This window comes from Corvus hawaiiensis, chromosome 8 (assembly GCF_020740725.1).
Source record: "Corvus hawaiiensis isolate bCorHaw1 chromosome 8, bCorHaw1.pri.cur, whole genome shotgun sequence".
Taxonomy (NCBI): Eukaryota; Metazoa; Chordata; class Aves; order Passeriformes; family Corvidae; genus Corvus; species Corvus hawaiiensis.
Genome location: NC_063220.1, coordinates 21,503,299 through 21,527,791, shown reverse-complemented (window position 1 = coordinate 21,527,791; position 24,493 = coordinate 21,503,299). Strand labels below are relative to the sequence as shown.

The following is a 24,493-nucleotide window of genomic DNA, read 5'->3' as shown; positions in this document are numbered from 1 at the left end:
TTATCACTCATCTACTTCTGTGTGTTTGGTTATTCCTGTTTCTCTTCATTAGCTTGTTCATTTTCAATGACTCTGGATTGTGGCGTTCACTCTGAATTGTTTGGATGCTGGTATTCTCACAGCCCTTTCCAGCTTCAAAGATCAGTAGTGTATCCTACCAGGCAGGTGCAGCCTAAATCTGCATGAGTCAACTTGTTGGCTGTAGCTATGGAACTGGACACAGGAACTGAGCATACTGCTCATGTGGGCCTGCATGTGTTTTCATGCTTGACTTTTGGGTCTGCATCTCATTTTGCTGTTCATTAAGTACATAGTCCTTGTTCCTTCAAATTCATGCATTTCCACTTCTTATAGTTCCATTTCATTCATTTGCCAAAAGTTAAACAACACAACCCAAATTCTGTTCCGATTGTCCATTTGTATACTGTGTGAGATGTGATGGATTTGGAAGGGTTATGCTAGACCAAGTTTGAACCCAGATTTTTTCTTAAATGAACATGTAGTGTACTTCAGCTTAAGATGGAGATAATCTGAAACTTGAAATTACAAGATTGATGAACGCAGAAAGATTTGATTCTCTTTTTATGGATAAGTTCTGTACTCATTAGGCCTAAAGCAAGAGCTGTGGTTAGGTATCAGAAGTGAACCAAAGGTTTAGTGATCAAATAGTCATGGTGGTTGTGTAGTTCAGGTTTCAATATCCACAAACAAAATCCTCTCGTGCATGCAATTCCACATGGAAGTGATGTAACAAACAGGTGATGATGTATTACATTTCCTCATCTCTTAGTTTATTTTAAACAGTTTTTTTTTTTAAGTACTTTGAGTCATGTTTTAGTTTCACTTCCATGAAGAAAGCTTCAGCTATATAAAGTCAAGTGGTCGGTTCATTCAGGATGCATCATATCCTTCTACGAGCTGACAGGTTAAACAAGCTTCCTCTGTGCTCTGGACACATCAGATACTGCTTTGTCCTTCTTTTCTTGGTATATTTCTTCTGTGGAAGTATTGCAGATAAGTAGGAACTTGAGTTCATGTTAGTCATGCTTCTAAGGCTTCTGAGAGTATGATCTCTTCAATTGGGCTGATGCCCACCTCTCAGCTGTTTCTAAATACTCCTTTCTGTTGCCAGCAAATACCTGAAATCAATGAACCATGTTAAGTAAGAGTAGCTTTATGATATCAAATTTTGTCTTGCATGTATGTTAGTACCCAGCTGATATCTAATATCTTCCAAAACCATCCTCTCTCTGGTCATTCTGCAGGGGTGTTTGCCAACCTCCATGCACAGTTCTCGAGGTTGTTTCTCTCCATCTTCACCAACACCTCAACCTGGATCAACACCTGCTCACTCTCTAACAGGGAAAAAGAATGGTTGCTGTGGATTCTGTTGCAGGAAGAGGAGATTTTGCAAAACTCTGCTCTCATCTTTGCCCTTCATTTTTCCAGGCTCTGATAACTAGCCAGGCAGATGATACTGTAGCTGTAGGGCCAAAGTCATGCAGAGAACATTGAAAGAAACTATATAAAATTGTATAGCAGCCAGAGCAGAGGTATATATATACTGTCTAAAGATGTAATTTTTGTTGGAACAGCTTATCCAATATAAACTAAAGAACAAATAAGATTGCACACCCAACAGCATCTAAATGGCCTCTGCCTTCAAGGTCCTGGCTTTATTCAGACTTTGCCGAGAGCTTCCTAGACTTCAAACTGAAGGAGACCTAAATGCTAGTTTCATTTATCACTCCTTTTTCATTCTTACTTATATTCATAATGATGGAAATAAGTTGAAAGTTAAATCATATTGACTCTCTGGATAGAAAAAGCCTAGAGAAGTCAATGACCAATGTACTGTTAATTGCAATGAAAAGCACATGCAATGGTGCTGAAGATACTTATATTCTCCACTTGTCAGAGATTTGTTGATTTAAGTATTTTGAAAAGTGCTGAAGTGGAAGTGAGAAATTTGCTGCATGCCAAAAGATATGCTTAAACTCTAGTATATTTTTGTCTAAAACTGTATTACCATTTCTTACTTTGGGCATGAAGTATTCTGCCAGCACTGGTCAAGCTGTCCTGGTAGTTGCTATCAAAAGAAGCAGTGAGGAGATGCTTTTCTTCTCACCGAGTCTCCAGTCTCTCACATGAGATCTCTAACTCATTCTCCAGAAACAATGCAATTGTACCCAACTCTCTGCCCAAACTTTAATCAGGAGTCCACAAACTTGCCCCAAATAACTCTACCATCTGCAGTAGTTAACTCTGCTAATAAATTTGTTTGCAGATCCCAACCACAAATTGTATTGCCTAAGAGTTTGCAATCCAGCACTGTCAGTAATCAGTTTGTGTTTAAGTTGTGCTTGGTGTCCCTGCCCACGATGGGGATGTCAGGGCATTAGTCACAGTACAGGCACATGGTTGTCAACTCTCACTCCTGACAACTCAGAGCCAGGCAGATCTGTAGGAAAAGGGAAGTATTATCCCTCCCATTTTATAGAAAGGGTACTGAAGTATAAGGACACATGACCTACCAAATAACAGCACTACAAATAGTGGAGATGTTACCGAGTTTAGTCTTGAGTCTCAAGGACTAGACTTCATTAAGAGTCTTCCTCCTATCATTCCACCACCAGTGTGCAAGGTCCATGTACCCAGACTATACTAAGCTACAGCTGGAGTATGCTTTTCACAAACACCCATGTGCTTTTTGGAAAGAGAAAATTCAGCTTATGCATATCAAATACTTCAATAATTTGGAAGTTCAAACATTTATGTTTTACTAAGGAAGATTACAGGCAGATTGGAACTTAATAATGACAATTCTATTTTGAGTCATACCCATCTATTTTCCAGAGAGGAGAAACAAACACATAAAAAGAAGGTTTTTTTTAATGATACTTAACATCCATAATACAAACAATAAGTTAAACACAGTAAAAATAATTAAATAAAGCTTGAGGTTCCAGCCCTCATACAAATAATTAAAATCTGTAAAATAATTCAGATCTACAAAACAAAGACAAGTTTAAAAAAAAACAGAATAAGTCTTGGGGAGAAACAAAAAAATCACTTCCATATAATATCAGTTAAATGTATGGAAATAAACTTCTGACTTTTGATGCCTGCAGCATTCAACAAATGCCAAGTCCTTAAAACTTCTTGTGGGTACATATGTACATGTAGAGAGGTTGCATAATCAGACTTTCCAGGGCACCCAGACACCTTCACGTGTGACCTGGAAGTCCAGCAAATTTGCAATTTGCCTTCTTGCAGCACAGTTCTTAACTGAAATACATTAAGAGTTTGTTATGCTGACTCAGCTACTACTTTTTATTTTTCCACTTAGATGCTAAGTCTGATCACTCTCTCAGTACTGGTCTTAACAGGTTAGGTTTGTGGGACTTGAGTCTTAGTATTATTCAGTACAATGAGGGGAGATTTTAGACTCAGGTCATGTATAAAATGAATACTTGAGTTAAGTAAGTTGAAACTGTATCAGTATTTCCAGAACAAATGCTGGTTCATAAACAAAGTAGACAGATAACTTGCTATGCATAGTATCATGCATGGGAATACTCATTTAAATGTTAAATATTTTAGCTTCCCATTGAGTGGTTTCCAGGTAATTCAGAGTAGTAAGATCATATATCAACCATCTCTCTGCCTCATGCCTCAGGAACACTGATGTGAGTGACTGACCACACAAGCATTTAAAATGAAAGCCTCTTATGACATTCAGGTCTTCACTGTCCTGGTGTCAGTTATAGGCTGAATCTTGTTCACTTCAGTCCAGCTGTAGAAAAAAGGTCACTTCGGTTCAGGAAGAAAACGACTCTTGGCAAGTACCCCATTCATGTTGGAGTCAATCCAGTTAAGGTATTGAGTAACTCTGGTGTAAACACCAGGCTTGTTTTCCTTTGCACAGCCATCTCCCCAGCTGACAATCCCATAAACTATCATCCTGCCATTGTGCTCACAGACCATGGGGCCACCAGAATCTCCCTGACAACAGAAAGAGAGCATATTAGGTCATTTTCTGCAGATGGAGCCTGCAATTACTGCTTTTCTAGAGTTAAACAAGCTAGCAGGGACCTATGAGCTAAAGCTTTGATCTTCGAGAACATTGCTTAGTTGGAACAGAAGGTTTGGCATCTGCTGTGACTTGAACAGTCTCTAAAGATAAGGAGTTCTCTAGTTCCCCCTATCAGGATACTGGGAGAATACTTAGCTTGGAAAACAACCCTCCATCCCCATCCTAAGTTTATAATCACAGATATTAGACTAGTGATACAAGGTCAAAGCCAACATGCCAAATCCTTCATCACAGATACTGCACTTCTTGCACCTCCAAAAGAAGGCCTGGAGGGGGTAAAACCTAACTCTGGGTTCCAACTTTATTCCAGATGTTTGGCCACACTACAGGTCAACCCCACTTGATATACTAATTTCCAGTTACATAAGAGACTCTTGTGACTAGGAGAATTACAAGATGCCACCAACTGATCCATATAGCGTACATGCATTTGAAGTTATTTACAAAATAAACCAAACCAATTTTACCTTGCAGGCATCAATCTGCCATGTGGGATCCCCAGCACAGACCATGTTGTCAGTAACTCTAATACTGTCATAGTATTCATATTTGCATTTTCTTTGTGATATTAAGTTCACAGTGGCTGACATCAGTCTTTGGGCATAAAAGATGTCATCTGCAAACAAAAGATTATTTCATTATTTTCACCATCCAAGACAAAAAAAAAAAAAAAAAAAAAAACCAACCAAAAAAAAAAAAAGGCAAGAACCCCCCATAACACAATTTCTGCACTTAAATTAGCATAACCATTCCAGTTCTGCATTAAAGTTCTTATTTCCCTCTTTTGCAGTATTGGTTTGCTTTTACTGTTAATAAAGAAGTTTCAAAGAGAAAAACAAATGTTCCAAACACAAAATATAAAGTTTAGTCTTTAGAGAAAAAGAGTTTAATAATTTTTGATGGAAATTCTGCACAAATGCAATCCTTTGCTAATCCTCCCACACAGCTTTAATTTTTTTCTGCTCCTTATCACATCAGGAATGATAAAAATTGTGGTTTACATCTTGGCTTACTTTGTATGGTGACGAGTGAGAAAAGCATCAGATAGGTAATGCCATAGACAACTAGAGAAGCTGATAGCAAACATCATCTTCAAGAGATGCATATGGAATACATACAATAAAAAGGAGTCTTTTTGCAATACTTCACAGATCATGGTGTAAAAATCATCACATTCCTACATGGAAGACCAACTTTGGAAAGAGAAGTCATTCACTTACAAAAATCTTGCTTTCCGTAGCCAGCTATTTCACAATGGGTATTGTCTTTTAAGTAAAGGTTTCTCTCTGGCAAGCAAACTGTTCTGACATACTTGGATTCTACTGCACACTGTCCAGAAGTCGTCCTTATCCTTATCAAAGCTATGAAACAAGTCAGAAGAGATATAGTTAGATTTGTAAAGCAAGTTTTTCCCCCTCAAGTTCTGACAATAGAAGTATTTGGTACAGTTAATGGGAATAGTTGCAATTATATTTAGCTCTGGTTACTCATGCCCCCCCCCCCCACTGCTTTTGGAATGACAGTCATTACTTAATAACAACAACATTAATTTCCCAACACTAAAATTGACAAATGTTCCAACTTGAACTTGCTTCCTCAAAGGATAGTGGCTGATAGCTCAGGGAAGAGGTCTTCTGCAAGACTATCTTTAGATGTTTTAAAAGATCAACTTTCTGACTGGCTATAGAGGGTGACACCCACTACCCTGAATGGCTTACAAAGCTTTTCTTGGATTTTCTTTACTTCAGCAGCAGCAGCAGGAGGAATCCAGAAGGGGTGGTAGAGTTCAAATGTCAAGTTCAAGAGTGGCAAGTCTGTTCTGTGCAAGTTGCAAAAACCCATCTCTGACACGGCTGCTTTAGGAATAGGCTTGTGAAACCCAGACTTCCATAAGAGTCTGAATTAATTCAGGATAACCCCCAGCTAATGTGGTGCCTGATATGGCATTCCCATGCTATATAATGAAACCTACTGTGCATGCATTGTTTCATCATTTACTGTACATACAGTGTGATCTCTAGACACATAATAAAATGACAAAAAGGGAAAGCTGCCACCAGTGCTTATGGAAAAGCCATGTCTTCCACAGGCCCAGAGACTGCCTGCCAGGTAACGTATCTGATATGTGCCAACACCAAAACTTATACAAGTGCAAAAACTGTCAGCACAGGCCTAGTTTTCAGGCTGTTCCTGTTCCCCTTCTTCCCATCTCTGGTTCTACATCTTTTAGAAGATGTATGCCACAATTATGTAGCCTTCACCTATCCCAGTGTTTTAAAGGCTCATATTAAGAGGATACTTACCAATATCATTCTCATTGCCACCTGTGTCATCTGTAAAGTCAGGGTGAGAGATGATCTCATCAACCATGAATACTTGTTCCTTATCATCAGTAACATTCAATATAGACTTTCCAAGAAACACTTTGTAGACAGATTTGTTTATTGGTCTTCTTGACCTGAGTGAGAGCAGAGAGATTGATTAAGACTACTGATTTCTGAGAGTAAGGTCAACAGCTGAGATCCAGTCCTAGTTCTGTTTCATATTTATTTTGATGCTGATAAGAAAAGGTAAAAATTAGTCAGTTTTGAAAGTTGATCCAATATTCTGAAGGAAGGCATCCTAATTTTCCATTTGAAGGGATTAAGATAGATATTCACACATTTTGAAACATGCCTAGCTAGTAGCTACTAATGCAAGGCATTGGCGTTAAGAGTCCTCTGCAGGATACCAGAGGGTTCAGCTTTCCACAGAAAAGCCAAAAAGAACACCCATAGATGTACACAGCTCATCACCATCAGTACAATTATTAAGTTTTGGGAATGGCTAAGGTAAAAATGAAATCTTGGCACCAATATACACTAAATTGTTTAAATTGCATCCCACCCAACTGTCCACATCTTGCTAGTTTGTTCTGCTAGATGTGGACTCCCAGAGGCTTAAATGTTTCTTTGGCTGCTCTTCTTGCTTTGTTCAATCAAAGGAACATTCTTACTGTGGTGCATTCCAAAGGTTGTTCAGTGAGCATTGCACAAAGAAATTAGATGAAGAAAGTTGCAACTAAGAAGCCCGTGGAACTGGAAACTTACGGAGTATGGAAACAGTGCGCTGCTGTGAGCACCCAGCAAGGGTCGATGAGGCTGCCACCACACAGGAAGTGGTCCATGCCCCTTATGTTCTGGAAGATGCCAGCTATCCAAGGCTGAGACTCAACCTCTGCCTGCCTTCCACCAACAATCTTGAAGTTCTTGCTGATGCTCCTTTGACCACACATAGGCCCTGTGAAAAGAAAAATTTTTTTCAGATGTTCTTACAAATAAATTCCAACCTTGTGGTATTAAAAATAAAATTAAAAAACCAAACAAACCAAACCCCAATTATGTTGAAACTAGTATTACTTACCACATTTCTTTATGTTGCAAGGGGTTTCTTGAATGGCAGATCCCCTTCTGGTGTAACACCAGGGCCTGTTCCTTCCATTTGGGTTTCTAAAAGATAAAAAAAGTGTTTTCATAAAGACAGTTTTAGAAAGTCATAGTATCTTAAAATTCCAAGTGTTCTGAAAAAACCAAAATACTTCGTTGTAAGATATACCAGGGAAAAGAATCCTTCAGAAAGTCACATTCCAAATAACTTTTAATTATTCAGCTCTGTAGTGTTATTTTTTTAAAAAGATGTTTCTCACTGAAGCGCCTCTGGGGCTGTGATAATAGAAATCATCACAGGAAGAGTGATGCTTTTCTTACCTGCAGTAGCTGTGTTTGCCCAGCCCAAGCTGCAAAGCATTCTCTGAATAAGCATGGTAACGACCCCTAGTGATTAGTGAGGGAGAGTTCCAAGGCAGACATTTGTCTTCTGTTGCCATCCCTCTGTAGTCCTCCCCATTTTCAGTATAGCACATGCTGTCAGTGTCTGTGAAAAAATATTTTATTAGCAGCATGTTCTTGTTTATAATTGTTCTGTGACAGACATGGACAAATCCTTCCAATGAGAAAAAAAGTTCTTACATTACACTCAAAAACAGATACAAAATCTACAATGACTAGATATTGTTATTAAATTTGTTCTATATGAATTTTGAGCATCAAGTATCTTACACTTTAAAGCACACATATTAATTCTTTAACAATTTAAGTGAACTTCACAATCTAATAAGTTCTTCTGTTTCTGAACACTCACAAACTAGTTAATTTTTTCCACCCCAAACTAAAAGTAAGGTTGAGGTAAGCAACCTTCATGAGGAGGCAGGGACAAGAAAAATTAGAGATCCTGATTTTGCACCAACATTTACTTGTTTCCCCTCATTTAGTCTGTTAGCATAAGCTGCTAAAGGCTATCCTTTAACAGTCATGTTTCTGGGTATTACTTTCACTTGGCATTTCATATTAATTCTCTGATTATCTTTTAGACCTTTCCAATCATTTTAGTTACCATTAAGGAAGATACACTACCTAGTTCACAGTGAATCCCAGTGTATCCATCTGGACATATGCAACGACCTATTCCACTGAAGAGGTAATAGGTAATGCATGTTCCTCCATTCAAACAAGGGCATTCTGTAAGTAAAAGACATCACTAATTATAGGCAAAACATTTGAATGCAGACGTGAAATGTAATTGCAAATTAAGTTTTAGGTATTTCAGTATCATTAGGGGCTTTCTTCCTTGCATGAAGGTATAATTACAGGATAATAAGTTCTTTTTAGGTTCAAATAGAACAGGCAGATGCTTACCCTTGTGTTCTGATCTGCGTTTATATAGCTTGTAGTACTTCCAGCTATAAATCTACAGGCAAAGAAAAACAAAAAAAAGTATTTTTAAGGAGGCAGTTCCTTTTCTGTGCCTTGATCATCTTCTATAGGCCCAAACTCTGTTCCCTACTGCATACCTTCAACAGTTTAGGTTTTTGCATGTAGCTACCTGCTGAACCTGCTTTGTGGAATCTGGATATGAATAAGAAGTGGAGCTCTAATTAAGCAAAGCAAAATGGGGAAGGAAAACCAATCCCATGTCATGCAAACAAAAACCACCAAAAAGCCCAAGCTCAGAAAAGCCCCACTGAGCTGTGCCACTGCATCAGGTCAACTTTGCAATTATTTATGCTGTAAGAACCCAAGCAGCTCTTAATGGTCACTGTCCCTAAAACAGGGAAAGAAACTTCACCCTCTCCAACAAGCAGTGCAGCAAAGATGCAACATTCATCAGTTGCCCCTGTCATTTTGGTGACCTTAGTGCTTCACATTTGTGACATAGAATAAAAGCCAGAAAATGTATTCAACAATGGATTCCTGTTCTGTCCTTCAAAGTATTCCCTCTGCTTTGTAGGCTGGGTATGCCTTTCTCCATGAAATAAGATTAGGCTTTTGATATGCTTTAAAACTTACAGACTCTAGTCCTGTGACAAGCGTGCCCAATGTTATGGTGAGGAAGATGAGTAACTTCATGTTGTCAGTTAACTTCTCCCTTTGCTCTTCTTCTATCTGTATTATTTTATTCTGAAAATAAAACAGGAATTTAGTGTCATGCTGTAGCTTGCAGTGTCAGCTGTCTTGCTTCTATTGTCTTCAGCTAGTTTCAGATAAATTACAACACGATTGATGAAGAACTAAGCATCTACTTGCAGTGGGATATCTGCTTATTATTTCCATATATTCAATTAGAGGTTATACTTTGAAGCTCTCTTTTTGTACAGTCTCAGCAATAAAAACAGATTTTTTTTTTTTTTTTTTTAAGAGTGTGAAGCAGGGAATGAGAAATTGGAAAACCCATACTCCATTTTTGCAGTGTGGGCTAAAAGCTGGAAATTGGCTGATATATTTAGCTGCTGTCCAACTGTTTGTACCTATTCAACTGACCATTACTACCTTCAATGAAAGCACTGAGCATGCAACTTCAGGGTATGAAAGAGAAGGCTCCTTTTTCCAGTACCTCTATAGCTATCAGCTGCATCTTGTTGATGCTCAGCACTTAGGGTAAGCCTGGCTGCCTCACTGAAGCCTCTAACCACTGCCAACTCTTAAAAGTCTGCTGGTGATGTTGCCTCACTTATTTACAGTATTAGAGGCTTACAACATATTCTGTCTTGATTTCTTACATGCACCTGGATCTCATAGCCAAACATGTATAGCAATCTTACCAATGCTAAATAATTATCTTGTAACAAAAATGGGGGGTACAATAAAGTTCCCTACATCTTTTTCTCTTCTTTAAATTACAATGCAAGTTATGGGAGTTTTTTTTAAAGCATTCTCACCTATAGAAAACTGTGAAACCTGATTTTTAAAAGATTTCATGGGAATCTCAGTTATATTTACATTAGCAAAAAAACAAAAGTAATGCAGTAGAAGGAGGATGTACAGAACGAAGCTGGTGCTGAAGACCTGCTCCACACTATAGCTGCTTCAGGTTTCTACACTAGACTAATTCCGCTTTGGTCCTGCAGACTGAATGCCTGCTGATATATGGATTGCACCCTCTAGTTGGGCTTTATTTGGAAGCAATGGAGTGCAAGTACCCTATAGCTCGTTATTGGGCACTCCTAACACACATTAAGTTCACGTGCTCAGTGGTGTGAACCAAAACATGGGGTATAGAGAAGATCACTAGATTCATTTGGAAAATAGACATTATTGGACAGTATACAAATAAAAATGCTGATGTAGATACAAACTTTGCTTGTAAGCAGGTATCATAATGCAAGAAAGCAAACCATGCCTCAGATACTTGGCTGTGCATGCTTTTCAGATTCAGATGAGATTTCAGCAGATATACTTCCCTTAAATATTATTAAGACAATTATTTTTAGCATTTTTGGCAGCAACGCAAGTAATCTATTCTTTGTTACCATAAGTAGTTTCTCAGACCCAGCGTTCGCATCACAAGCAGCAGTACTGCTGATTCCTTTAAACATTCTGACATACTGTAGCAAGTAGAACTGACCTTCCCCCTGCTGCGATACCGCATCACAGTGGCTTTTTTTTTTTTTTTTTAATTTCAATGCAATTTAAAGAGCAATCGCTTCATCCCGACCGGCTCAGCCACAGCACGGTGCTTTTAGCGGCCGATCGGGTTCCAGAGGCACGGCACTTACCGGCGGCGGCGCGGCGCTGCCCGGTCCCGGCGCTGCGGCGGCTGCCAGGCGCAGCCCCGCGCGGGGTCTATAAAGGCCGCGCTGGGGCGGGGCCGCCGCCGCTGCCGCCCTGGGGCCGCTCCGCCCCGCCCCCTGGGCGCTGCGCCGCGCTGCCAACAGAGCTGCCCAGTGACTCAAGGAGGAAATTTTCTTATGCTACTTTTTAGTTTCGGGGAAGGGGGGTACGGTCAAGGCGAGCAAACAGCTTTGTACGGGGTAAGATTTCTGGAAAGGGCTCCTTGGCTTCCCCGCGGCAGTCAGCAATTCCTTAAGAACATTTATAAAAACAAAAGAGAAATGTGAGTGAGAGCTACGAAAGGAGTGACTAGAAACATGCCTGGAGACATGCCAGCATGATAACATGTATGTATATGCATTAGCAATAAACATAGAATGACTATGAAGCGAGCCTGCAGATACAAGCAAATTTGGTGTATTTTATTCATATGTTGCTACCCTTAATGAGAGAAGCACTAGTGATTTACTAATTGAGGATTAAATTTTTTCAGGTGTGGGTTAAACACAGCCCGCTGGGAGGGAGTATTGGGCCAGAATGTGCGCTTGAAGCACTGGGTGTGTTTTGAGAGAGTTGTCTTCAATTGAAATGCGGGACATTGGGGCCAGTAGGATGCAGTTCTCATCCCAGCTGGAATCTGTTAGGACACAAGGCTTACAGCAGGTGCAAAACTCATCTCCTCCAAATTACTTACAGCTTCCTTGGCACTGAGCAATCTTTTGCTCCTGAGAAATTGCTCATGGTTTCTTATAATTTCTGTATTCCAAGGAAATATTCAAAGTAGCTCATTTAATGAGATGAAGATGTAGATGTGAAGTGACAGATGTCTAAGAATGCAGACCTAGCCCAAGAGATAGTCTTTCCTGGCCCAGTTTAATGTGATTTTTTTCACATCATGCTGCGATGTTATAGCAGTGCAGTGAATAACAGCAAACCAGTACATAGTATTTGTGGGTGTATTCATAGGGTTTAGCTTCATGTAGTGCAAGTGACTAAGGTGAGGTAGGTCTCCACGGGCTGTGTAGCTGATGAAAAGCAGTTTCTTTAGCAGTCAGGTCAGAGAAGCAGTTGACCTGAAATTCCCTCAAGAGAAATGTTTTCACAACTTGACGATTCAGAACTTAAGGAGACTACCTTTCTATGTTTGCCATGTAACAACTGGTATGAGTGTGGCTCAGCTTTCTTCTTCCCTCCCCATCTTCTATCTGTGTCAAATCTGGGGTTATAACCATACCTTTATTTCGGTACTGCCTGCTTACATTCTCTATTCCTTTCTGTTCAGATCTTCAGGCTCACATCAGAACAGATCTCACATTTGCTGAGAGCACACTGAGTTCACTTCACTGAATGACAGGAACTGAGTCAAGAGAAACAACTCAGGCTGGAAGTCCGTAAGTGAATATAGGTAAGGAATTTCAGGAGAGAAATTAATCTCACATTGTGTGGTGACTTAATGTATCAACATCACAAGTAATTAGATCCTCTAAGAAACAGGGCAGAAAGTATCAGGGTAGAATCCCCATGGCACTCTCTTCATTTCACAGGAGTGGCTATCAAGTAAACTTACTCTAAGGAATCAATTCTGGAGAGGGGGAATAATCCAGATTTTAAGTCTGGAACATTTACTCAAATAATTTTAATACACCAACCTTACACATAATAAATGTAGAAATAGGTTATGATTTGATTCAGCAGGGAGAGCAGGGAAGAGCCTGGATGCAAGAAGGCGGCTCCTCAGGCCTGGACAGCACCTCTTCTTCCTCCTCCATGCTCCCAAGGAAGAGACTCTAGGCCTTCCTCAAACTCTTCTTCTGGAAAAAGAGTCAACCCTAGAGCAACTGTGTTTCCTCTTTCATATTTGTTGTTCCCTGAGAAGTGTCATCAGTTCTCGCTGAACCTCTCGCTGAACCTTTGACCAAGCTGTGCAGATGCCTCCTGTTCTTCATTTTCTCCCTAAAACCTGGAGGTTCATACTTGTTTTCCAGATGCAAGAACCAAAAACTTTTGTTGTCTTCACTCTGACACAAGATACAGCAAGATTCAAATCTCCCTTTTTCTACCATTTGTCGTATACTCAGGTTTTACTGAAATACTGCACTTCTTAAGTACATCTAGAAGGCCCCCAGGAGAAGTGACTTGGGCTGTGGTGTCACTCTGTTTCAGACTGGTGACCGCTACTGATCAGACTGGCGGCTACTGACATGTTTGCAGTGCTGCTTTAAAGCTGTCAAATTCCTTTGGTCTAAATATTTGTACTACCTACATAGGTAAATGAGTTATAGTTGAAACTGGACCATACTGAACTGAAAATATGGCTTAGTAGAAAGATATCCAAGCCAGCTGCAAATAAGTTTGTTTTGGTACTCCAAGTAACCTCACAGCTGCATCATCTTTATGAACATTAAATGACTCTTAGGGAAGCAGAAATGCATGAGATAATTTCCAGTGCCTGGATTCACTGAGCTGGCTGATGGCTGGCACAAGAAGATCTGAAGTGAAGTTTCAGGTAAAAGAAATCCTTGGAACCTTGTTACGTGCCCTGCCTTAAGATAGAGACCTTGGAAAATCTGTAGCATGGCACTTCTGCCATGTCCTCCATCTGACCTCAGAGCTGGATCTGCTGGCACAGATGGGAAGTGCACAGGCTCAGGGAGTGGGAGGGATGAAACAGGACCGGTTCTGCTACCAAGGGATTTTCAGTAGCTTCAGGGTCAGCGTTTGTTCTCTATTGCATATCTCAAGAGTTTAGAAGGGCCTTGTTACAGGCCATGTCTTCTCTCCAGAAAAAGATTGTGATAGGACAGAGGAAAAGCTGGTCTTTAAAACTCAAAATCAAAGTTGTTTGGGAAGAACAGTGAATAAAGTTAAATGCCCACTGCAAGACTCTCACTGGAAGTGGAACTTACTTGCCCAGTAGATACTGATTATGAGAACTCATGAGGCTTAAGAGAGAAACGTGTAAGGACTCATGAACAAGCTTTGTATTTTGAGAGCCACATGGTGCTTTCCACAGTTTATTTCCTTTTCCTTATACATGTCTGTGGTTTCATCACTTTGGTCTCTTACCAAAATTTGGGACAGGTGTAGGCAGGATGGAAGGGGGAAAGACTTCTGAATAAAAAGAGGTTGTATAGGAAGTGCTAGAGTGAGCTTGTAGAAGACACTTTACCTGCTTAGTAGGAGTACAGCATCTACATGGGAAAATACTAGTCACAAAATCTCAAGTCATTCACTCATTTTTGTCGTCAGGGCTGTTAATAATAGGGCTTTATATATTTCTCGTTTGCACCTGGATTATAGCACAGAGTAAAGAAAATTTATACACCCATTGTGAGCTGCTCATGTGATCTGAGTCTGCAGTCAGATAGCACTTCTCTAAAATAGAAGTCAGATGCAGTGGATCTAACCCCGAAGAGCAAGTAGTATCAGACCCACAGCCAGGCAGTTCTTGGGTTACTGTGATTTTGTGTTTTAGTTTTCAGTTCCAAATAAAAATCTTGCTGATTCTTTCAATTTATTGTTGAAGTAACTTGAATGTTTCGGACTAATCGGCCAGCCTGACTTAGCAAATTTAGGAGAGATAACATTCCATTCCAGCTAGATGAGAACACTGACCCTCTGAGAAATACAGGGGGTTTATCTTATGGTGGTGCACTGAAAGAGATTGTGAGGTTTGCAATGTTCTGCAGAAGTTGCTGGGTGAAGGTATTATTGGTTACAGTGTTCATTTTCACATCTGATGATAAAATATTAAAACTCAAGAGAAATACTATCCACCATACTTCGACTCTGTCCATCAGTAAACCCCAAAAGGCTAGAACTCCCAGGGAGTTAAATAATTCTATAAATATTAGTAGCAAGAACTGCTACAGAAGTGCTGTTCCACAAGGAAAATTTAGGCCTGAGGCTTTATATTGCCTTAAGTCTGGTGGTCATGTGGTGCATGTTCTGGTTTATATCAAGTATAAGTAACATCAGAATTAGTCCTTTGACTAGTAAAATGTCTGGTTTGCCAAAATGACTTACCATGAAATAGAAAAATAATTTTCAAGTCCTCTCTACTCATGGTACATTATGAATGGAGAAGTTTAAATTTGCATATGAGCAGTTATGTGTGCTTAAACCTCTGTCATCTCAAATGAAGGAGCAGGGTTAAGCCACACATTGAGTATTTGGTTAGTGATTAAGAATACAAAAGCTAAGAAAACATCTCGAAGTCATACCAAAAGATTGACATGACTTGTCATCTCTATGATGGTAATAGCTTGCTGTTGTCAGTGTTTTTAAAGAAATTAGTTTGTCGTTGCATTAAGTAGCACCAGCTATGGGTATAGAATTTAAAGAATATAGCTATATTTACAATTGCTTTGTGTATTGGAATGTAGCTTCGAACTCGAACTGTGTTGGATTACAGTTAATTTTGGGTTATGGCAGAAAGGATTTTAAGGCAGTCAGAAAGTATGTTACAAGTTTAAGGGAAATTTTCCAGTATAAAGTTGATTTAGATTATTTTATCTTCATCTTGAGAAACATGGGTACTTTTACAGAAAAACTTTTTGTATTCTCTCTCTGATGTTATCCAAGTTAAAGTTTTAGTCAGTTTACTTCAAGCTCTTGAGATAATAACTGGAATTACTGATTAAACCATTAGATTTTGAAATGTAAACAAATAGATTTCAAATGTTACATTATCACTATTTATAAAGTTAAAAATATAAAGCTCACTCTTTAATCTTATTTTCTCAAATTACAGTTTGTATGAGTCCCAGGAATTTCCAGAGTAGCTGATGTTAAATTGAACGTGATTCATAAAAATTCTTGTACTTTAATGACTCTTGATTACTTGTCAGTTGTTTGTGGTTGGAATCTGAAGCAAATGGTGATCTCATTTCCTTTAGGTACAATTCAGCTACTCAGGTTTCTTTATTTAATTTTTTTTTTCCTTTTCCTTGCTGCCTACTGCTTTTCCTCTTATCTCTGTTATCTGTGTGTGTAGAAGCAGCAGAGCATTCTCACTTGAAGGCCACTGGACTCTCTTGGATGCTTGTGGGCACTTCTTGTGGCTTTGCAAGCAGCAGGAGTAGCCAGGCTTTATTTCTGAGCTAAGCCAGTGTCACCTTGAGTGCCTGTAAAATCCCCGGGCACTGGACCTCTTTCATTCATGCGTAGAGAGCAGCTACCCACACAAGTGTTCTTGGTTTTGTATACAATGATTTGTTGTTTCAGTGAGCTGTCCGGATACGGATATTTTTCAGAACAGCAATGATCACATCTGAGGATTTCTTCACCAGCTTGATGTGCACCTGCTTTTAAACTATGCTTTCTCATTTAGCATTTAGTATCTCATAGTATCTCATTTAGCATTTATGAAAATTCACTGGTTATAAAAATCAGCAATCTCGTTGACATTTGGTCAAATTGCTCATTTGAGACAGCTAATATCTAAAATCTAAAGATTAGTTGAGCTACAGATCTTGCATCCAGATCGTAAATAGTTGAAAATTATGTTTGTGTTTAGGTCTAGGCCTGTCTTTAGTTGGAATCGTAGTGCTGATAGCACTGAGAGAAATACAAAAAAGATTTCTGGGTCTAAAAGTAGAAGGCAGAAAACAAGTACCAAGGGTTTTTAGGGATTCAGCTGTGCTTCATTTGGTGATCTTAAATCCCGAAGTAGAATATTTTTCAAGGGAATCCTTTTTCTACTCTGCCATTTACTGGTCTGGAATAGCACATTGAAATCTAACATTGGAAATTTACAGAAACAGCTGATTTGGACTATTATTTCTGCAGTGCGTCAGTCAATCAGATGCACATTCCACAGGAAACGCAACAAACTGAAAACACACCAGTTAGCATATTTCTGGAGAAAAAAGATTTGCTAAAATCTTGGAAGAAAGCAAGTTTTGGGGATTGACCTCTGCAAGCTGTGTCCCAGTGACGGCGTATCCAAGGAAGCAGCATACCCTAAACCCCCTGTGCAATACAGCCCAGGCGAGAAAATTGGCACTGTTCATCTCTGTGAAAGGCTGCCTGGGAAAATCATTTAGGTTCCACTCCTTCTAAAGCATTAATTATCTAAATAAATACAAGCTACAGGAAAAAGAACTCTTAAATCTTGACATTTATGACATTAGTAATGGACTGTTCCATGAAGTACTGAAGAAGCTCTGAAGAGAAAAAGGCACCTCTGTGAATTTATAGTTGAAGGAAAACGTTACCAAATGCAGACGTGGTAAAGAGCCCATAAAGCAGCACTGCGCAGTGTGTCAGGCAGTTTCAATAGACTTGCAAATAAACAGCTGTTGAAAATTTCAGAGGATAAAGAGTTTTAAGGAGAAAAAATAAGTTGCTTCCTGGGTGCTGTTGAATAACCGCATTCTTCCTGCATAAGCTCATGAAGAAACTGTGCTGAGAAGAAAGGAGAAACAGAATTAACTTGGGTACTCTTGGCTAATAATCGTGTGTATCTTGGGTGCTCTAATAATAGTACTTATCTTCCCCCCACCACATCCTTCAGATGTTTTGGCTGCATTCTTCCTTTTTTTTTAGTTTGTTTCTTGTAAGTTATTTCTAGTATGGACACTGTGCTACTTGCCTTAATCTTTGCTGATTGTTGTTTCAAGTTTATATGCTCTAAGTAAATACATCTCTAAAGAAAGTTTGCTATCTCCCCTTATCCTGTCTATAGCAGCTGCAGATTTTATGGACAAACGAGGCGGACAGAAAAAACCCTGAAGAAAAAGGGAGATTACAGAGCCTTCTCACGTATCATAAGCCCAACAGAAAAACAAAACTTTTAAAAATGTGTTTTGTTTGCAAAATAGGCCTTTTTCATCTTTGTGCAAAGTCTTCCAGAGAGAGATTCTGGCATAGAGTGCCCTATCATCAGTACCAGAAAACAGAAATACTTACTTTCTGTCTCCCCACTCTGCTTCCATGGCTTTTTCTTGGCCATGCTGACTACTTACGCCATTCTGTGATTTTGGTTAGAACGGCTGGAAATTACAATGTTTTCTTTCTTCTGAAACATAAGTGTGTTTTTGACCAAAATATCTCAAATTGAGATACAACAAAGTCTCCATCATGGGTAGTTTTTGGAGTGTGCCTTCCCATTGTTCCCCAAGAGGTGTCAGGAATATGCTTGCTTCTTTTTACGGACCAAGCAGTGAGAGAGGCTGTCATTTATAGGGGAGATGAGGGCAAGGTGGAGAGCAGATTCCATGCTAATAAATCTCGTAGGCTCAGCATATTGGCTGCAAGCCAGTACTGTTGTAGTCATGATCAGAAAGGTAGAGAGGGAAGTGGGCAGATGGGGGAAGAGGCAGTGTTAAATGTAACTTGCAGGGAGAAGGGTAAGAAGAAAGTGGTTTTGTCAGAAATGGAAGAAGAACACACTGCTGGAAAAAGTTGAAAGATACTTTTTCTATGGACTTAATATGAGAAAAACTACTATGTAGACAATGTAGATTGGCCACAAGAGTTATTCAGGAGGACTCAGCATCCAAGGGATGAATGTGAGAGGATAGGCCTAGAGGACATAGGTTGTGAGGTGCTCTGAGAGTGAAAACAAATTATGTATAGCTGATTCAGTGAAGAACCAGCAGAAGATACATGACTTGATCAAAGAGAATTCCACAGGAGATTTGTTTGTATTTGATAAGCTCTAAAGAGATCACTGCATGAGGGAATTGCAAGTACAACTGCAACTGGGATATTGTTAAGGTAAGACTTAGTATAGGAAAGAACTGGATTTTCCCTCATGGCACCTGGTGATGAACATTCATGTTGCCATCCAATAGGAAAGCTTTTGTAGCCCATATGAATTCCCCTGAGATAAATGGAAATTTCTAACATAGTCTGTGTAATACAATTCATTATATGGAACTACTTCTATGAATAAGCATTACTCAGTGGGAGTAAGGAACATCAGGACAAATCCTAGGCTACTGTATTATGCTGTACTGAATATTACTTAAAATCACCTTGCACTGCACTGAACATTATTTAAAATAAAAATAGCTTAGGGAGATGCTCGTTTTCTGTTCATTTCAATGGAATAGGTCCAAAATACCTACTAAACCAGAGACCTGGGCTCTTTCTGAAACACATCTATAAGCTCAATTGCTCCATAGCATCTTTATACTGCTCTAACAGGGATCAGCATTTGACTTGTTCTAACTCATCACTCTTTTCTTGTGTCCACCAAATTATAGAAAAAGCCCGCTGTAGAACATATGTTCCAGTGGAACAGCTTTTCCTGAAAACTACCTGATTATTCATTGTCTCATGGGCCTCAAATCTGTTTCTCTCACTGCAGGGTCTTATCAGAAAAAGGTGGAGATTGACTCCTGCCCTAGACCACCCTTTTCACAAAAGCTAAAAATTTATGCCTTAGACTGACAAGAGCCTGGAATCCAAATCTTTCATTTCAGGGTAACTGCAAAAAGGGGGTGCTGCTACTGCTGGCTCTTTCGTCAAGCTCCTGCTCTTAGAAGATAACTTCATATGCCTCGAGAGGAGGAAGGGTGTTTCTAGTGCAGGCACTGTACGCAATGATTCTACAAATATACAAAAGGACCTGTTTAATATTTTTAGGGGGTGCTCTCGTGGGACATAAGGACATCAAATACCTGCTTTAGGCATTCTGAACCAGGTCAAGTAATGTTTTTTTAGTGTTTCCATGTCTAAGTTTGATACATGTGGAAGTTAAGCTTGTAAGAGTGACGATTTTCAAGCTAAATTCCAATAAAGGCAATGTAGGCTACTAGGTCACTTGCTTCAGATAGTTTTAGGTGATTAATTGCTATTCCTCTGCCTTTCATTCTTGCCCCAGTGTGATTCATAATGAAAAAGGGATTTATCTTGTCTTTCACAGTATGGTGATACATTAGTAGGTGATTCCATAATGGTATTCAGTGCCAGGTAGAGGTGTTTCCTTTGATCCCCAAAGCATGTCACCACATTAACATGAGATAATTCCTCAAAGTGAGATTCATTAAACTCACACTGCTGCCCAGTTATGGTTTCACAGCTCTCAATTCTGGAGCAAGATAATTTGGCACACTTGGACTTCTGTGTTTCTGTGCATTGACTTCTATAGGCATGTTTGACATTTTCTCTCTCGCTGTGGAGACTGATTCCTAAAAAAAAAAAAGAAAAAAAGAAAAAGAAAAAAGAGGAAAGACACAATCATTTAAGGAACATAAGAAAACCACAGTCTGAGCATGTGTCATTCAAGTCTGTGCAATCGTATATCAAGTACTAAAAATTGAAACAGTTTGTGTAAGTAACTTCAGACTAGACAATGGCAAACTTTACCTTTAGCATCTTCAAAAAAGACCTATTAAACTATTAAAATGTAAGTATAAGTTCTGGTACATATGTATGTAGTACAGACAATTCAAAAGGCAAGAGAAATAGTATAAGCTATGTTTTGGTTGTTAACGAATGGCATGGACATTTTACAGCAATTGCATAAAAGTGAGAATAAGAGCAGATACCTAAACATCTGGTGCGACTCATTTACGAGATGATTTCTTCAGATGTTAACTGGACCAATGCTATTAGAGCCAGCAGAGTCCAGGAGCTGTGACTCATCAGGAGAATCAGAAGGTGCTGAGAAACCTTTGATTTGACAGGTAGTTAGTTCTCTGAATCCTGGCATGAAAATTGCCTTCTGAAACAATCGTAACACTTCTTTTAAAGAAGTCTCTCTAGGAAAAGAAGCAGGCAAAAAGCTGAGCAGCTGGAAGTCAACATCATAATTTCTTTTTAGCTCTTGATATAATAAGTATTTCTAAGCACTGCTTTTAAACAGGTGATTAACAATAGGAGTGTGTCCTTATCTGTTACCCTATTTCAAAGCCTTAGAATGGTAGATCTTATAAATGACTGAAGGAAACAGTGATCTCCTGACTTCTTGTAGAGTATGATTGTCATCTCATCTCTACTGAAACCTGTTTTTCACCGCAGGGCAATTATTTGCAGCACAATATTAGGTTGTGGCTATGGGAAACGCCACAGTAAATACTTAGAAGCTGCAGGTTTAGATGTATAGGAATATTGGGAATGCTATGATCTATTTGGGCTGCCTGTATAAGCTCAAATTGTTTTAAATGCGTAAGATTTGGTTCAACTCTTGGTGCCTGGCACATATGCAGCCCACCTTAGGTCATCTGAGAATTTCTGATTTGAAATTTCAAGTTTGCCAGTGGTTCTTACTTTCATCATTGGGGTATGGAATAAAGTGTCAGTGCTCTTACTCTGCTGGCAAAAATAATGTCCTAATTCCTTGTGCACTAAACTTCAGAAAGAAATTTGAATGCGTTATCAATTCATGGCCAGGCTTATACAGTTGCCTTCTCATTCCACTACTCTCCTTTTGGACAAGCTTCTTCAGAAATCTAGTAGTTAATTGAGGCTTGAGACTAGTTAAGTCTTTGGTCCCTTTTAGAAGGAAAAGTGACTTACTGCTAATTAAAGATGTGAAATATTGCCTACTTTGGCAGACATGCAAGTAGTTAGATAAATTTTAAATAAGCTCTCAAAGGAGAACTTAGAATTGGGCTAACAATGAGAAATCTAAACAGAAGTATCCATTACTTACTTAATCAGCCTTATTTCTTGCATATTCCTAGGACTTGACAAACATCTAAGCACAGCTTGCCAAAACCTTTGCTAATGGAAATCATAGTAGAAGAGTCACAAAAATGTAGGAGAATGCTTAGGCTTTGCAGGGTTGCAGAAACAGCTCTGCTGTCCCATGTACAGCTAAGTGGTTTGGACTGGCAAGTAGGCATGACCTCATGATAAACTCACTGATCCTCACTAGCAATTAATCATTTGGCTACTTGCAGCCAGCAGTCTACCACCAAGAGGAAGAGACTGCTGTCTTCCTTTTGCGTATCATAAGGGCAAGTACATTTATCAGCATTGTTGACTAGAGACTTTGCAATGAATTTATGAGCTGATTTCTGTAATTTCTGATAATAGTACCATGTAAAATTTCCCCACTAGTAATTTAGTTGTTTTAAAGATGTGTAATATTACAGTGACCTAAGAGTTGCTTGTTTTGTCTCTTTCTAAGAGTTGTTCAGCCAAGGATATGGAACTCTGACTCTCAGAAAGTTTGAGTGTTCATGACTTCCTGATAAGGAAAAATTAGCCTATTCAGTAAGAGGTCCATTCTGTTATAATGAAATGCTTTGCCATGCCGTTGAAGAAGGACATAAAACAAGAGGAACATAAAGATAGACGTGTTTTCTCAGTTTTCTTTTGAAATAAACCCCTTGTTTTATCTTCCTAAGAAAAAATATCATATAAAACTTACTAAATGTTACTGCATTTTAATAACCTCACTCAAAGATTATGGGATGGAATAGTGTATTTTGAACAAATGCTACACAGACTGTGTGTATTCTGCAACATTATTGTCTTCAGTTGTGAGGCTGATTTTCAGCTAACCAGCCAAGCAGTCCTTGGAAATACTACAGGCAGCAAGAGTCCCACAGGAAGTGGTATTTGTGATTCAGTCAGTGGCACCTTGCCCACTGAGTCAGTGTTGAACCAGGTTCCAAATGTGTTTCTAGCGTGTGGAATATAAAACTGAAGTCATGATTGCTGCAGCCACTGGGAAAATCACTGAACTATTGACGAGAACAGGGATATTAACCACAACATCCCAGATTCCAGACAGGGATAATTACAACTTTCCCCCACTTACTTCACTGGGAGAATAATTCTTCTAATTTTCTCTAAGTCTTGTACTTTTTTTCCTGCATTTAACAGATCACCATCCTCTAGGTGTGTTGGAAGTATGAGTGCCACAACTCAGATGTGCAGTCTGTCTTTCTGTGGGCTATGCTGGAAATGCCAGGTGTGGCACCTGCTGTTCTGCAATTCCATGACTTAGCCCACTTGGAGAGGTCAATGGACACCATCACTGTAACCTACCTGAGCTTTTCCAGCTAGTTCAGTTTTGCAGCTGAAGGGATGTGCTGAGGCATTTGCAGTACGTTTCCTCTCCAGGCTCATGACCCAGTAGATGTGCACAGTGACTCAGAACAGCCTTTTCTAAACAAAGTCTTAATTCATGGGTAGGAATTGAACAAACCTCAGCTAAGTTTAAACTGAAGATGCTCTGCATGTGAGATCTTTCCTGCTGGGTTTCACGTGTCCAGTACAGAATTGTTCTCTACTCATTAGGTTTTCTGCTGCTTTCTTTTTTTTTAATCCAGTTGTTATATATACTTTAAAATTTAACAAAAATAAGTCTTAAAAAAAGATGTTTAATGTCATTCATCCACACACTAATTTATGTGAAGGTTTGTGGCAGCAAAATTTGGCATCCAGATTTCCAAGGTAATGTCAGAAGTTGCTGTGAAAAATCACAACTACAGATCTGAAGTTGTCCAACAGGCAGTCTAAGTGCTGTGACCCTGCATGTAGTTGATGACATAGTGCTTAGAATCTTAAATATTTTTCATGTCAATTGTTCACAGAAAGATTTTTGTCCTTTTCCCAATATTCATTTTTTGTAATTATGAAATAATATCTACCTGCATTTGACTTAAATTTAGAGAAAAATTAGTAGGACTTTTGGTAATGCTTGTTTTGGACCTGCTAACATTTTGGTTAGTCATTACTAGCTACATATAAATGGGTTGAATTTTGTAGCAGGTAGATGTGGTTTGGACCATTTAGTTAGATTCTGTCATCTGTATGTAATGGCTGACTGATTTCTAGGGTTATGGAACATATTAAATGTTAGGTAGCTCGTTTAGCAGGGGGATAAGTTTGTCAACAAGTGAGTTTCTCCATTAATGTTGGGAATGTGTTTAAATGTTACAGGTGTCATCTTGGCTGGAAGGGGTTCAGCAACTGGTGGTGCAGTAGCTTCCACTGCAGAGTAAGGGACATAAGCATGCAAAATTCACTTCCCTGGATGCAACAGCACTAACTCTGAGCACCTGCTGGATCTGAACTTGCACGTCCAAGCCTCTTTGTTCTTCATTCCATTGGAGTGAGGAATGGAGGATTATTCAACATGAGAAACAGTGACAAGATTTCACTCTGAAACATGATCAAGAAGTTCTCTTGGTGTCATATGTAAAGCACAGGATCATGCACAGCACACCAATCAATCCTGATCTCTCCCCTTCTCCTTCCTTTATCTTTCCTCCACCCTCCAATACAAAATTTTCCGCTTGGTCATGAAGGAAGTGAGGGAGCCTGAATGCCACCCCAGGAAAGA

General features: G+C 39.2%; 1 protein-coding gene across 1 annotated transcript; it reads right to left on the bottom strand.

Annotated features, from left to right (window-relative positions):
• Nucleotides 1-3,336: 3,336 nt before the first annotated feature.
• On the bottom strand, nucleotides 3,337-11,229 carry PLAU (plasminogen activator, urokinase). The gene is made up of 11 exons (XM_048312007.1): nucleotides 11,187-11,229; nucleotides 9,481-9,591; nucleotides 8,830-8,881; nucleotides 8,548-8,652; nucleotides 7,843-8,008; nucleotides 7,499-7,584; nucleotides 7,186-7,375; nucleotides 6,400-6,554; nucleotides 5,317-5,457; nucleotides 4,564-4,712; nucleotides 3,337-4,005 (listed from the first exon to the last, which is right to left on the bottom strand). Exons 2-11 carry the CDS (start codon nucleotides 9,538-9,540, stop codon nucleotides 3,811-3,813), a joined length of 1,299 nt encoding a protein of 432 aa, XP_048167964.1. The 5' UTR covers nucleotides 9,541-9,591; nucleotides 11,187-11,229; the 3' UTR covers nucleotides 3,337-3,810.
• Nucleotides 11,230-24,493: the final 13,264 nt, after the last annotated feature.

What these genes read in the sequence shown, in the direction of transcription:
- PLAU (XM_048312007.1), bottom strand. Translation starts at nt 9,540, where the DNA reads ATGAAGTTACTCATCTTCCTCACCATAACATTGGGCACGCTTGTCACA. An exon ending in ACGCAGATCAGAACACAAGG is followed by an intron (nt 8,653 to 8,829) that starts GTAAGCATCTGC and finishes TTTTACTTACAG; the next exon opens with AATGCCCTTGTTTGAATGGA. An exon ending in CTACGGAAAGCAAGATTTTT is followed by an intron (nt 4,713 to 5,316) that starts GTAAGTGAATGA and finishes TTTTGTTTGCAG; the next exon opens with ATGACATCTTTTATGCCCAA.